Raw genomic sequence first — 14,641 nt, forward strand, 5'->3', positions numbered from 1 at the left:
CGTTGAGAGCAAATTTGCTTTGCGTCTGGAAAGATCCATCTGCCCAGCCAGCCTGACCTCCCATGTTGGTGAAGGAGTGGAAAACAGCAGAGAAACCTCTGAAGGAACCAGAGACTCTGGCTTTCTAACGCTCAGCTCTTGACTGAGCTTTGAGATCTTGGAAATGCCTCATTGAAACAAATGAGGAGGAAGAAGAAGAATCAAGGAGATGCCAGGGTGGGAAGGGATGGCTGTGCCCCATACCAGGTGTCTCCTATGTGCTTAGGACCACGGTCCCTGGGCTGGGGTTTCTTTCATTTGCTGGAAAAGAAACTCCTCCAGAAAAAGGAGCAAGTGGAGGCTTAGTGGTGCCTTGTGCTGCCTTGCAGAGCACATCCACTGCCGCTCTGGGCCAGCTTGGAGAGCTGGGTGGGCAGAAAACCATTGCTCTCACCTGCAGGGTTAGTCCCTGCAATGCTCTACTGACATGGCAGGACTCAGGGCTGCTCCCTAACCTGTGACCGGTCTCTGCCCAACTTCTTCCTCCGTAATCAGATTTCTTCATCTATTTATTTCCTGGTTCCAACCGTCACATAATTCCCAGCCTGTTGTCTCCGTGGGGACTCATATCAGCTGTGGGTGAGCAGGGCAGCTCCTTGTTGGTGCTGCCAGGGAGGTGGCCATGCTTCCAGCCCTGTCCTGAGCATCATCTGGCAGCTGCTGTGGGGCCTGTGCCAGGGTCCCTCTTGGCTCCCAGCTCATCATCTTGTTGCCTCCACCATGAGCCCTGGCCCTAAGATGCTGCAGGGTCTTACCCCCATGACTCCCCTGGATCTTGCCCCCCTTTAGTCCCCCAAACCCTGCCTACCTGTGACACTGGGCTCCATAACTACCGCCGGCCCTGGGGCTCCTCAGTGTTGACTCCCACCCCCTCCCCACACAGCCTCTGGGGCATCTTCATGACTTCCCGTCTCTATCACAGCTCTAAGCCCCCATGCCATGTCCCTGCCCTGGCTCCGTGTCACCCTGACATAGCCTTGTGGTGACCTGTGGCACCCACAGCACTTCATAAGGGACACCTCCCTCCATGAGGGATGTTGGTGGACCATCTGCCAGGGCTCTGCAAGCACCAGCAGGTCTTAGTGGCCCTGGACAACCTCACCCTCTGCTCACGGCTCTGTAGGCTCCATTTAATGTCAGCCCCAAGCACCTCGGCTTAGTCTTAGGCTGTACCTTTACCTGTGTCTATCTCTGTCCCTTTCTAACCTCCCTGCTCATAGGTGGACCTTGGACCTACGCTGCAGATAGCCTTATCCCCAGTCCTGTCTCCTAGACGGACCTTGGATCTACACTGTAACCTTGTCTCTTGTTCAGCCTTCATCTCCTGCTCCTCCTGGGCTCCCTCAGGCTGAACCACACTCAGCTCACCTTGCCCGGAGCTGTCACCAGAGGCTGCCCATGCTGCCACCACCTCCTCCCTTGGGTGCTCCTTTAGGGAGGGCATCCATGGCTCATCCTGCCCCCAGCTCTTGTTGCTGTTTGGCAGGGAGCTGGGGTGGAAGGGGATGCTGTCACTCTGCTGAGCACTGAGTCTTGAGCACAGCAAATGTTCAATTACACACTGGACCTGTTTCTATACTAGAGATGAGTTGTTTCTTTCCTTTTCAGCTTGAGCATCTCCATGGCTTCTGAACTGGACAAGAGAGTTTCCTTTCTACCATCTCTTGCTGTCCTTAAGGCCATCACAGTCAGACTTACCTCTAGGGATACTCTGGCCAAAAACCTGTGCCCTGCTGAGAGCCAGTAACAGATTTTGGACCCTCCTAGCTATCTGCTGGAGATGATGAGTATCACTAAAGACAAGGCAGCTCTACCAGTTTTTGCTGCCCTGATTAGGTTTAGTCACTTTCCTCACAGAGCACAACAGCGAGCATCTCTGCCTTCACACATCGCTGATTCCCAGCCCCGTGTTTGCAGGAGAGGTGGATACACGCAGACTGGTATAAACCCACAGATGTTCATTTCTGTCTTTTGCTTTGATCGAGACTCACAGCTGAGTTCCACAGTTGGTAAAATCTGGACCCAGGGATGTCCACAGCAAACTTCCCCATGGCTGCAGAGCAAGCAGCTGATCTCCACGTGAACTAACTTGTCTCAGTGAGCCAGTTTTGCAGCAAGGAGATTATTTTCTTCTGCCTGGGCTGCCATCTCTTTCAATATCTGTACACTCAGTTGTCCAAGTTCCCGCTGCACTCTGCTTTGAGTGCTTGACTGACATCTCAAATCTTTCCTGCCTGCAGGTGAGCCCACACGAACAGGCAGGGACTGCCCCAGTGACACCCTGTGTTGTTCACTCACAGGATTGTGTGCTTCAGATAACCTCCCTGCTCACCCACTTGGATGCCTCGTGCCTTTCCTGTGGCAGGTGGGAGGCTGGACTGGAAACCTGAAGAGATCCCTTCCCACCAAGACCTCCATGATTCTGTGTACAGATGAGCAATCCGAGGCAGGTGAGCAGGGAGAAAACAGGTACAGTTGTATGGTTTTGCTTCTTGTTCAGTGATTTTGGGACCTGGAGCTCAGGTATGACAGTCAGAGCCCTCTTCCTGCTGCATTCGGTAGTGCCAGAGACATCCTCGAGGGGTTCCTGTTTTTTTAGGCTTGAAACATGTGCAGTGCCCCAAACTTGATGCTGCCTTGCAGAAGATGCCTTACGAAGCCTGTTTGCTTAAAGCGGCTCGAGGTCTTGCATCTTGTTGGATGCCAGGAAAGTCCTCAGGGGAAGTATCAAATTTGCTTGCCCTGTCCTTAGTCTTCCTGGGGCTTCTGCTTGTGCTGAATACAGGACAGACTCGCCTCCCACCGTACCACCACTCTGTGCCATGGCACAGAGCTCCCTATACCACCAACGCAGCCATGAAGGTACATGGTTGGTTACCATGTTTTCCTCCCACTGGGACACGAACAGGCTTGATTTTTAAGACAAAGGATTTATGGTAAAAAACAAACCATGGTTAGATGTGATGTCTATGTGTCTGTTTTAACAGTCTGTGTTCATGGCTGCCTGCCTCTGTCACCCCTGTTTTCACAAAAGCAGCTGAAGGTGGCTCTTGGGTGGAAGAGCAGAAGCTTTGGGCACCATTAACACAAGGAAATGCAAAGCATTCCTGGATGGGGCCCAGCAGGGAGATCAGGCTCTGGGAGGTGGGGAGGCTTATCTTGCAAAGCCCTGGAGTCATGGCACGCAGGGGTACCTGCAGGGTTAGGAAAAAGGGAGGCTTATTCCATGGAGCGCAACAATGAAGGATTTCATTGCACCTTTCTGCTCAGTTTTTCATTTCTCACTGGTGACTGCATGACAAAACACCTCGATGTTGAAACAGAGCAGTAATTCAGGTGCCTCCAGTTCCGTGTTGCCTCTCTGGCTGTAGCTGTGGGGCAGGACCACATCTCCCAGGCTACAGCGGCCTGGCTGCTCTGGGAGGGGCTGGGGGTGGCGAGCGTGCCACAGGAGGGACAACACAGCCACCAAGCATGATGCGTGGAGACCAGCAACGTGAGCCTGTGGGTGAACGTTATCCTGCAGGCATTGCAGCGGGAGAGGAGCATGGACACTGGTCTGGAAGTGTCATCTTTTGCAGAAAAAAGAGGTGGCCCGTAGACATGGTGGGTCCCAGGACTTGGGACCCCCCCCATCCCAGTCGACATCACGGGCCTGAAGTTACTCAACTTTTGAGTTGCTGAAACTTTGCATTTACACCTGTAAATTTATGCATCGTTTAATTTATGTAAGATTAAATGTAATGTAAAGGACTTGGTGTCCCCCCTGCGCATGGCGGCTAACGGGCACAGTGGCCCATAGGCACAGTGAGCTGTGCACATGGTGGCTTTTGGGGCACAGTGGCTCCCTGAGCACAGCGATTGTCTGAGCATGGTGGCCCGTGGGCATAGTAGCTCCCTGGGCAGTATGGCCTGTGGGCATGGCGTTTCGCAGGATTTGGTGGCCCCTTGAGGACAGTGGCCCCTGGGCACAGCGTTTCCCAGGATTTGGTGGCCCCTTGAGGACAGTGGCCCCTGGGCACAGCATTTCCCAGTATTTGGTGGCCCCTTGAGGACGGTGGCCCCTCAGCACAGCGTTTCCCAGGATTTGGTGTCTCCCTGGGGACAGTGACCCTCAGGGCACGGCGGTTCCTGCCCGGGGTGGCCGCTGTCCCCTGTGCACAGCAGCTCCGGGACACGACAAGCCTGTGACCAGGCGCCTCGGATCCACCATCCCCCGGGGGCCGGTCCCAGGTCCCCGGGGGGGCGGCGGAGGGTCCGGGGCGGAGAAGGGGCCGGGGCCGCCCCGCCGCCATCTTCCCTTAAAGCCCGCCCGCGGGCGCGGCCGCCCGCTGCCCGCCCGGTGCCCGGCCGGTGCTCGGCGCTGCCGGTACTCAGGGATGTACGCCGGGAGGAAGAGGAAGAAGCCGGTGCCGAAGAGGTGGGTACAGCCGTGGGGGAATATTGGGCGTGCTCCGGGGGGGGTGTTTTCCCCGGTAACACCTGGTGGGCGCTGGGGAGGGGGAGGAAGGTGGGGTGGGGGTGTGGGACCGGGAGGGGGGGCAGAAAACGGGTCTGTGACAGGCAAAAAGTGGGTGTAGGGAAGTGCCTTAAGCTGCTCTGGTGTGAGCGTTGGAGAAGCAGAAGAGAGAGGGAGGCAGCGTGCTTGGGCTGCTCTGTTTTAATTAGGGTTAATTGGAGCTAAGGCTTTGTAGGCTCTGGCATGCTGGAGGAAAAATAAAAATCCTAATGATGAGTGTGCTGCATCCCCAGCGTTCCCATGCGGGAGCTCGGTGGGAAGTTGGAGATGCTCAGCTGTCCTCTGGTGTGAGTCGCAAGCTGGCTTACATTTCAGTGCCTGCTTCAATCAAACATTTGCTGTTGCCCAAAAGATCCCTATTCCGCAATAATTAATTAGCCTGCTGCCTAATAGCTGTTGCATAATGCCCCCCCACCCCGATGTGTCACCTACTTTGGGACCCCTGTGCCTCCATCCCTGCTCCAAAGTCACATCAGCCTGTTGACCTCAGGTTACCAGGTGTATAGGAAATAAAGGTATATCTATTTCTGGGAGCCGGTGAGGGGAGATGGATGAGCTGAGCCTAAACCTGGGATGGAAGAGGGAACATCGACGTTATAAATGTATGGTGAGATGTTAAGCTGAGCCTGGGATGAAGGAGGGAGCATCAAGGTTATAAATGTATGGTGAGAAGGTGAGCCAGAGGCTCTCTTGTGTGTTTATTAGGGACTCCTAAAGTGTGAAGATGTGAAGGGTCACTGCTCTACCTCAAACCTTTTTCCTGCTCACCTCAGAGCAGCGATTCTAGCCCTGTGGTGGGGCTGGTGTGGCCAGACTGAGGGTTTGGGCTGGATTCATGTGGCTCAGGGTGAGGGAGAAAGTATTTCTTTGGAGCAGAGGGGACTTCGATCCCTTGTGCTGCAGGGTCAGCCTTGGGAATGAAAAGAAATTATTTTTCCTCTGTAACTGGGCAGGTCTTGCAGCAGGGTCCAGCTGGGAGAGGCCAGGCAGAGCAGGGCTGTGGGCAGCAGGATGTGCGGCCAGCTGGGTAGGGAGGGAAGGATTGGGGTTAGGGAGTTGTCTGGTCCCTCTGCAGTTTGCTCAGGGCTTTTTACCTCTTAAAAAAATTAATAAAAATTAGGAGATGATATATCAGCTCAGGCAACTTCAGCTGTTGTTAATAGTTAATATCCCTTGGTACTTGCCAACTTGCAAAAGCGGTGAACTTCCTGCTGGGTTCCCTGTTCAAAGGGCAGCTGGGGAAAAACAACGCTGTGGCAGCGGCACAGCCTTTGCCCTGCCGGGAGCAGAGCTTTCCCTGCACCTCTGCTCCGACCTGTCTACGCAGGGGCCAGCAGCTTTTCTCAGCAGCTTCACCGTGAGCTCTGTGGCACGGCCGTGCTGAGCTTTGCGCTGTATCTGCGACTGTGCCGCACTAGGGCTCTTGCAAACAGGATGGGGGCTCAGGCGTCTTTAAAATGCCTTTTCCGTGCTTGTTGCGTAGGTGTTGAGCTGCTTTGTTGAACTCCAGAGTTGTCCATGGGTAGCAGCGCTCCCTGGGACAGCCTCGCATGGTGCCCGGGGCCGGCAGAGACTGCCAGAGCTTTGCCCTGCGATGTGGATAGAGACAGACCTAAGGGCAGGGAATTTAAAGAGATTTTAAACATCTAGACCAAGCTTCACTTTTTCCTGGAGGGGGGAAATGTTTCCTGCGGTGCTCACCTGTGCAGATTCTCTGGTGACTAATAATGAGGTTGTGCTCAAGCCAACGCCTCTCCCTTGGTGGGTGTGATGGGGGCTGGTGGTTTTCCTGGCCCTGCCCGCACAGAGCTTGAGGGAGCTTCATAACTGCCTGGCAGAGAGCGAACAGATTTGTCAGTGATGAGCAACTGGAAGCTGTTTTGCTGGGGCATCCCTAAGGTTGGAGAACTGGGAAGCCTCTGGCCCTGGGAGTTCCTAGGCACAGGGTGCAGCGTTTGCCCATGGAAACTGGCTGCCAAAAGAGCAGCCCGGCATCACCAGAGCCGTTTTCCTCTTGTTCATCCCCCCCTCGGGGCATGCAGGAGCAGAGATGTTGGGGTGTCCTCCTTTAGCCCTCTGGTGCTTTGCTGCTGGCTGTGTCACCCCACGTGTCTCAGCCAGAGCATTTTCAGTGCTTGGCCAGACTATCCAAGAGACCGTGTTACACCTCTGCATTTTGCCCCCTCCCATAAGGGGCAGCCCGTCTTGCTCATCTCCTTTTTCCTTTTCTCTTCTTTTCAGGCTAGATTTGGATAGTGAGTGAGTGGGCAGAGGACTTTAGAGGATAACTGATGAAACTCAGGATCATTTTTTTTCACCTTTTTTTTTTCTTTTTTTTTTTTTCTCCCCCCTTGACTTTGTCTCTGATTGAAAACTATTTCATCTTATTCCTTCCTGACGAGTGACTGATTTCAAAAGTGTTCGTTAAGCTGCTGGCTAATGGAGTATGTAAAAGCACCCATGCCAGTGTGTTTTGCCCAGCTTGTACGGACAAGTTTGGCGATGAGTTGTACCCAGCCTCTCTGAGAAGCAGGGTATATCCCTCCTGATGCTTCTGTTACAAAACAGCGTGATTGAGCTTTTCTGGATAAATGCTCCAATTTTCTGTCAGTGCTTAGAAGACCCCTTGGTAGCTCTCTGCAATGAAAATTCAACAGGCACCTCACTGCATCTCATTTAATCCTCATTTCCTCTCTTGTCAGACATGTGAGTGGTCCTGCCAGATGAGATTTGAGAGCGGTAGCACAGGGGAGATCTTAAATTGCTGCTAAATACTGGCAGATCCTGTTATCCGAAGCTGCTGTACGAAGCAAGGATGCCTCCGGAGAGGGAGTTTGTGGTTAGACAAATTACATCAAAACAATATGGGTTGCATGTTAGGGGATGCAGTCTAACTGAATACAGAGCCAGGGGGCCTGAAGGGTTTTTCTTCAAGCTAGAAAATTCAAATTGGCATGAAAAACCACAGGAGACAAGGTGACATCCAAGACTCATTAAAGTCATTAACTAACCTCTTGCTGCTGTGGCTGGGACTTCGGCTGTAGCTTGTGAAACAACTGCAGCTGATGGAGACAGGTCCCCATATATCTTTTGGGCCCTTCCCACTTTCCATTCTTGCTATTTGTTAGCATGCTCATTGCCAAGGGCTCCTTGATTCTGGGCAGGCAGAACAGCTGATCTGAATCCTCTGAGCAGCTCAGGGTAGTGCTTGCCATGGTGAGGACCTGGTGTGAGCATGTGGAGCATGGCCAGGGAGAGAGCTGCTGCATGGGAAGGGTATGGGATGAGGAAGAAGAGGAGAAAGGATGGACAGAGCAGAGTGTGGGTGGAAAAGTCTAACCAGACCTCCAAGAGATGCTCTGATGGCTTGTAGGTCTCTGCCCTTTGGTGTCTGTTTCCCTGCCAGGGCTCAGTGGTGGGAGCAAGGATGGGAGCCAAGCTGTAGTATCCAGCTGAGCGGTCTCAGCCAGGCTGCACATTAAGGTGCCCATCTGAGGATCACCCCACACTTCAGCTGGAGAACATCATGCCTAGGGCTGAACAAGGTGGCCAGCTGGGATGGCCATGTCTCCTCCAGCTATTGCCTTAAGGGCTTGCTGGAGCTTGCTCTTGCTGCAGCATGGCCTTACCTTGGCCACCTGATGTTTTACTGTTGTTGTGGCTGCACTAAAGTCGACACTGGGTTTGGGAAAAGCCTGGCGGACAGGCCCAGTTTGATTAAACTTTCCTTTGCTTCTTCCAGCCCCAAACCACCACCCCCTGAGGGCGTGAAGTCCAACCCCTCCAAGCGGCATAGAGACAGACTCAACCAGGAGCTGAACAAGCTGACTGGCTTGCTGCCCTTCCCCGAAGATGTGCGCACCAGGCTTGACAAACTCTCCATTCTCCGGCTCGCTGTCGGATACCTGAAGGTGAAGAGCTACTTGATGGGTGAGTGTCTGTGTCGCAAAGGAATGAAAAAGCTCCTGGGGTCAATCTCCACTGTGTGGCTTGCATCTGACCCTGAGCTGTATTTGCCTTGGGATGGAGAGTTGTGACTCCTGAAGGTTGGATGATGATGATGATTTGTGATATCAGATCCTTGTTTGTTAATGCATTGGTGTTGGATCTGTAGCTGAGATACTCACCTGAAAATGCTCTGGAAAACTGGGGAGGATAGTGCCACGTCTCCAGAAACGTGGAGGAGTGGTGGTTGCTGGGAGGTACTATGCCCATGGGACATCTACCCCTCAGGCCTTTTGCAGCCATAACACAGATTTTATCCATGTCCTCTCTGGAAGGAATCCCCTTCATTTTTGGATGCTATAGACCCAAATCTAATCATCTCCGGTCAGTTATGGGTGCTCGGTGTCTGAGAAAAGCAAGATCCTTGGGAAAGTGAGACCACCTAGTTCGGTCTTGGAAACTGAGTCACGGAGATGGAGAGGAGGCAGGTGAGTGATTTGGGAGGGGCGGGGGGGAGGTCAGGAGCAGCGCAGGGAGCAGAGGACCTTGGCCCCATCACTTGCGGAGGGGCTGTCTGACAGAGAAATGGCGCTGTGGGTGGAGTGGAGCAGCTTGGGTGCCTGCCCAGCAGCTGACACCTCCTGCAAAGCTCCTCCATCTCTCATTAGCAGCCATGCCACCCCTCCTTTATGTCCAAAAACTCTCCTGTGTCCCACTCTCACCAGCCTGTGGTCAAGGGAGCAATAGGTAAAACAGTGTGTGTCTTGCTCAACAGCTATGTTTCCCTCATTTGATTTGATCTGCGGTTTATAATTCAATTAAATTGAAAATCCCCAGGCTCTGTGGGCTGCTGTGTGTCTCCTGGGCAGGCAGGGGTAGGAGGTGTGACACAGGCCTGCGCTGTTCGTTGGGGATGGCAGGTTAGACAAGGCTGCTCCTAAGGGCCCTTGTTCAGTTTGGCATCTCTTCAGCTCATTTTTCTCCTCTTTCTTCCCTGGGCCGGGGGGGATCTCATATGTTGGTGGTTTGCTGCTGCGCTTGCCACCCTGGCCCTGCCAGGCTCAGCTGTGGTGGGTCTATTATTACTTCTCTAATGAGTGTTTCTATGAGATTGAGGGTGATGTCTCATACCCAGGGACCCCAGCTCATTTTTGCAGGGTGGAGGGTTGAGCTGATGTGCCTGGAAAACTGATCACCTTGTGTTTGCCTCTCTGCAGCCCTGCTGCTGTGGAGACCCTGGTACAGCGCAGCAACTGCAGTGGGAGAGCGATTGTGGCTGGACATCGCTGCTTCTTTGCTTCTGCTCTTGGCACCAGGGGCTTTTTGGTGTGTTTCTGCCTCCATGTGTGTGTAGCTGCCTTCCTCCTGCTCACAGATCACAGCTGCGATTGCCCTCTGGATTTCCAGCAGTCGTTGAAGTATCTGAGAGTTCGTGCTGGTGAAAATGCTTGTGCTGAGGGCTCCAGGTTTATAATCATAGAATCACAGAATGGTTTGGGTTGGAAGGGACCTTAAAGATCATCTAGTTCCAAACCCCCTGCCACAGGCAGGGACACCTTCCACTAGACTAGGTTGCTCAGAGCCCCTTCCAACCTGGCCTTGAACACTGCCAGGGAGGGGGCACTCACAGCTTCTCTGGGCAACCTGTGCCAGTGTCTCACCACCCTCACAGGAAACAATTTCTTCCTAATATCTAATCTATCTTATTCTGCAGATCTTGGGTTTGAGGAGCAGGGATCCTTTGTACATGCTGCCCATCACCTGATGTAGTGCTGCCTTTATGAGCAAGAAAAATACTGCAAAGAGGAGGCCAGCTGAGCTACCCTGGGTGCACAGACCTGCTAGCCACCCTCTTGCCCCAGCCATAGCCCAGGGAAGTTTTGTGCTGATGTGCTCATGCCGTACCCTGCTGAGGAGCCTCTCCCAGGCTTAGGAGTTGTGGATGGTTCAGCTTCTGCTCCTGAAGCTGTAGCTTACACATGGGGCTGCAACAGTGGGATGTCTCTGGCAGAGCTGGTCGCTCAGGTGGGAACCAGAGCAGCTCCCTCCTGCTCCTCCAACTCTGTTGGAGTGTTGGCAGTGTTGGAGCATCACAACAGTGTGTTGCCATTGCAAAGGACTCGAGGGTGGTTGGTGGACCACCCAGTGTGGCTGTGAGTGTGATGGACCCTCATCTTGCTCTGGAGATGCTGCCTGTTTGGCCCCAGGCACTGGCCTCACCTCTCATGATGTTAACTGTTCCCTGAGCACCTCCTGCATGTCTTCGTCAGCGTTGCTGACTGCTGAAGGCTTTGCTGAGCCTGTACTGGTACCCAGGAGGTTCTTCCTTGGAGCAGGACCCCAAAGGACATGATGGGGGTGTGAAGAGGCACCTTGCCGCAGAGGGAAAACATCTTGTGCTGGCTGCCTTTGCACAAGAGGGGTGATTGCTGCGTGCACAGCATTGGATGTGCTTTGGATGCTGTTGGGCTCCTCAAAGGCAAGGCTGGACTGAGAGCAAGCCTTGCTGAGTGTCTCTTCCTCCATCATCTGCTTTTTGGGGGACAAACCTGGGAAATAGGATTCTCTCCCTGCCTATGAGATGCAGGGTGGGTAGCTGGGTAGGCAGCCTAGTGCCGTGATGGCAAGATGTGATGCTTTGGGGATGCGACAGGTCCTTCTCTCCGAGGTGGTGCTGGCACAGCATTAACCTGCATGGCTTTCTCCATGGACGTTCAAAGAAAGGCAGCAATCAGCCCTCCTTACTGATACGGCCAGACTCTGAGGCACCCAACACGTGTATGGGCTAAGAGGGGAAATGGAGCTGGAGGGGTAGTCACCACGTGCCCGTGCGTGCCAGCAGGACACAAACTGCAGGCTGCAGTGCAAATAAAGCCTGGAAGGCTGCCAGGGATTGCTTTCATAACCCACTTACAAAAGCAGTTGCTTCACCCCACGGAGCAGTGCTTGAGGGCTGGGGTGACTCCTGCAGCTGAGGGAGGCATGGACTGGTGTGGGTGCGTGGTGTGGAGCGGGGTCAGGATGTATGGATGGGGACATGTTTCATCTCCAGTGCCTTGGGCTTGATGGAATGGCTGATGGAGCCTGGTGAAGGCAGAGCATGTGGAGGCCAGGAAGCCATCAGCATCTTTCTATACTTAGAGGCTCCTATCATGTCTTCTTTCCCCCCCTGACTGAATAAACTTGGCTCCCTTAGCTTTTGCCCCATGCCCAGTCCCTTGGGGCTCTCCCAGGGCCCTCTCCAGCTGGGGATGCTGGTCCCCAGGAGGAGACCCCTATGCCAAGCTCTCCAGCTGAGACCCCTGCCTCCAAGCAAGAGCTGTTCTCACTGGATGCACTCAGCATGTGCTTCCCAGCGTGAGAGCTGCTTTGGCAAAGCAATCGTCATGGAACAGGCTTGTGCTCCGTGGCAGCCTTGCCCCTCCTTGGACGCCTGTTCTGCCAGGCCAATTACTCCCATTTGGCTGCCACGCCTGTGATTTCCAACTCCCTCCCCTTGCTTTGCCCTGAAGTTCATCTTGTTTGACTTTAGATCATCCCACCGTTGCATCAAGGTCGACCTCAGTTCGAGCCCTGCCTGATGAAGACCTGTGTCATCTGCAAGTCACGGCAGCCTGTTCATGGTGTATCACATCAAGCGTTTCGGAGTGGGGAGATGGTGAAAGCCCTTGTGCTGTGCTTTCTGGTTCAGTTTTGCTGTCGTCTGCTTTCTGCTTCATGCAGGCTCCTCTCCTGCACCAGGAGAGCATGGCATTGCTTGGTGAGCATTGCTTGGTGAGCATCCCTGTCCTCTGCTGCCTCAACCTCTCTCCATCAGCAGCCCAAGCCCATTGTCTTGTCTCTGGATGCTTTAATTGGTGCCATATTGATAAAGAGTTCCTATTTTTAAGCATTTCTATTGAGTCCAGGCACTTCCCTTTCTCCTAGACAATGGGTTAGAGTCTACATGGAGCCAAACTACGTGGTTATAACCAGTCTGGCAGGGAGGTGGATGCCAATGGGTGACCCTGGATGTATGTCTGCCCAGGCTATGTCACAGGTGAGAAGTGAAAATCCCATGTACTGCTAGAGGTGGTTCTTGCAAGAAACACAGCACGTGCCAAAAAGCCGACCCGAGGCTCTGCCTCCTCTTGGCTTCATGTCTTTGGAGCAGATGTTCAAGTCTTGGGGGCAGGAGACAGACAGATTGTTTGTGAAAGGCAGGAGGAATTAGCTGCTTCCCACTGTTCGGTGTCCTCTGCTACCTCTTCCTCTCGTCAGGCCTCCTGTACAGCCTACCTGGGAGTGCTGCTGGGAGTAGAGACGAACCAAACTGGGTTTGGCTTTTTATTGCTGGTGGTGGGTTTCTTGGCTTTTTTTTTTTTAATTTTCAGTTCAAATGTTTGGGGAGAGACAGATGAGAGATGGACGATGCTGCTTCTGAACCTCTGGTCCTCATCAACATGTCTGGTATTTCCTCCTGCTGCCCCTGATACGGCTTCTGCTGGTTTGGAAACTATCTCAGGAAGACTCTGTGGAGGTGGCAGGTCTTTGGCTGGTTTCTTCTTGGGGGGGGGGGGTGGTGGTGGAAGGACCCACACACCTTCCTCTCCAGATGGAGAGTTAAACTGTCCTGCAGAGCGTGCAACACCCACTTGAGTTATCAGTGAAACTTCACTGGTATCTGGCCTAGGTTGAGCCAGCTAGGCTTTGTGCTGGTGTCCAGAAGCTCACTTTGGATGTGCCAGGTTTGCATGCAGGCTGAGCTTGTCTAACTGCAGCCCTCAGTCAGAGCTGTTGAGTTATCCCATTTTGACTTGCCGCAAGGCCACCTGAAGCAGGAAAACCAGCACACAGGCTTCCCTGGATGGCTTCAGAGACCTGTGTAGATCCAGCATGAGGGTTTTGCTGGTAACTTCCCAGGAACCTCAGGCTTTCCTGAAGCCCTCCTCACTGATGCCAGTGGACAAGGCTGCAGTAACCAGCAGGCTCGTAAAAATGCATGTGGCACCTGTAAAGCTGGCCCAGGTCAATATAATCATCTGCCATGCAGATGCCATGGACAAGCAGCAGCTGGTGGAGAAGGATCTGCTTTAGAAGTGTTTTAAGAGACCTCTTCTAAGCAAGACAGAAATGTTATCAACTTCTGTGGACAGACAGAAAGCTCAGCAGGGATGGTTAGTGTTTTCTGACAAGCTCTACAGCTTTTCTGATCTTTTTCTGATCTTGTGCTGGTTTTGGGGTTGACTACTCTTCATGGAAAAAATGACCAATTCCTGGTGTTTCCACCAGTTTGCGTCTCAGACTGAGCATGGCTCTGATTCTGTGATTCTGTGTGACTTGGAGGGAAGGAGCCCAGCTCCCCTTTTGCATGTTGGATTTAGAGCTGGGTTTGCACAGATTTTTGTGCATACTGTAGATGTTTGCACAGTAACTTGTAAGGTTGCTTCAACAAAGCAGACAGGATTTGTGATGGGTTCATGTTAAAGGCTTGGTGACCTAGAGGTGAGTTTTGCAGCACCATGCAACTGAATCGGTCATCCTTCTGGAAACCATGCTCTGTGGTGGCCTCTAAATCTGTCTGCAGGCTTGGGTTTATACACAGTGTCCAAACTCTCTTTTCTTAAAGGAAATTGCAAGTGGGCTCAGGGCGATGCCCAGGTGATGCTTGTTTTCTTGTGCTGCATTTCTCATGCTCATTCCAGCCATAGGACTGAGCTTCCCTGTGTTGTCTGCAACTTGCCTGGCTTCTTCCACGAGCAGAAATGTGAGGAAGGTGTTTCCAACCTTTTCATCTTCTCTGATATTTCTGATACATGGATGCTATGTGCCTGTGGCTTGGACAGACCCATAGTGGATTTGGATGCTGGTACCATGCCTGCTTACATGGTGGATATAGGGAAAGGGACTTGTCTCACGTCATCTGGGTGGGATCAGACCCAGGTCATCCAGGGCCCATACCAGAGCTCTGCCTGCCCCATGTAGTGGGCTGGTGCCAAGCAGGCTGTGTTGGCTGGGGTACCCCTTCCCGCTGGTGTTTACCCATCGCCATCAACAAACTCGAAGCAGAAAAGGAATCAATGGCCAAGCTGTCCAGGAAATTTGCTCCCAAAGCTCGGGCTTTCTAGTGCCTGCCTGGTGTCAAACTTGCATGTCCCC

General features: G+C 53.1%; 1 protein-coding gene across 1 annotated transcript in view; it reads left to right on the forward strand.

Annotated features, from left to right (window-relative positions):
• Window positions 1-4,418: 4,418 nt before the first annotated feature.
• Window positions 4,419-14,641, forward strand: part of LOC137666976 (aryl hydrocarbon receptor-like) — a 28,762-nt gene continuing 18,539 nt past the window's right edge. The window contains 2 exon segments of the mRNA XM_068407301.1: window positions 4,419-4,459; window positions 8,301-8,488. Coding sequence (XP_068263402.1) covers window positions 4,419-4,459; window positions 8,301-8,488 — 229 coding nt within the window.

Source organism: Nyctibius grandis, chromosome 9 (genome assembly GCF_013368605.1).
Source record: "Nyctibius grandis isolate bNycGra1 chromosome 9, bNycGra1.pri, whole genome shotgun sequence".
NCBI classification, from domain to species: Eukaryota; Metazoa; Chordata; class Aves; order Nyctibiiformes; family Nyctibiidae; genus Nyctibius; species Nyctibius grandis.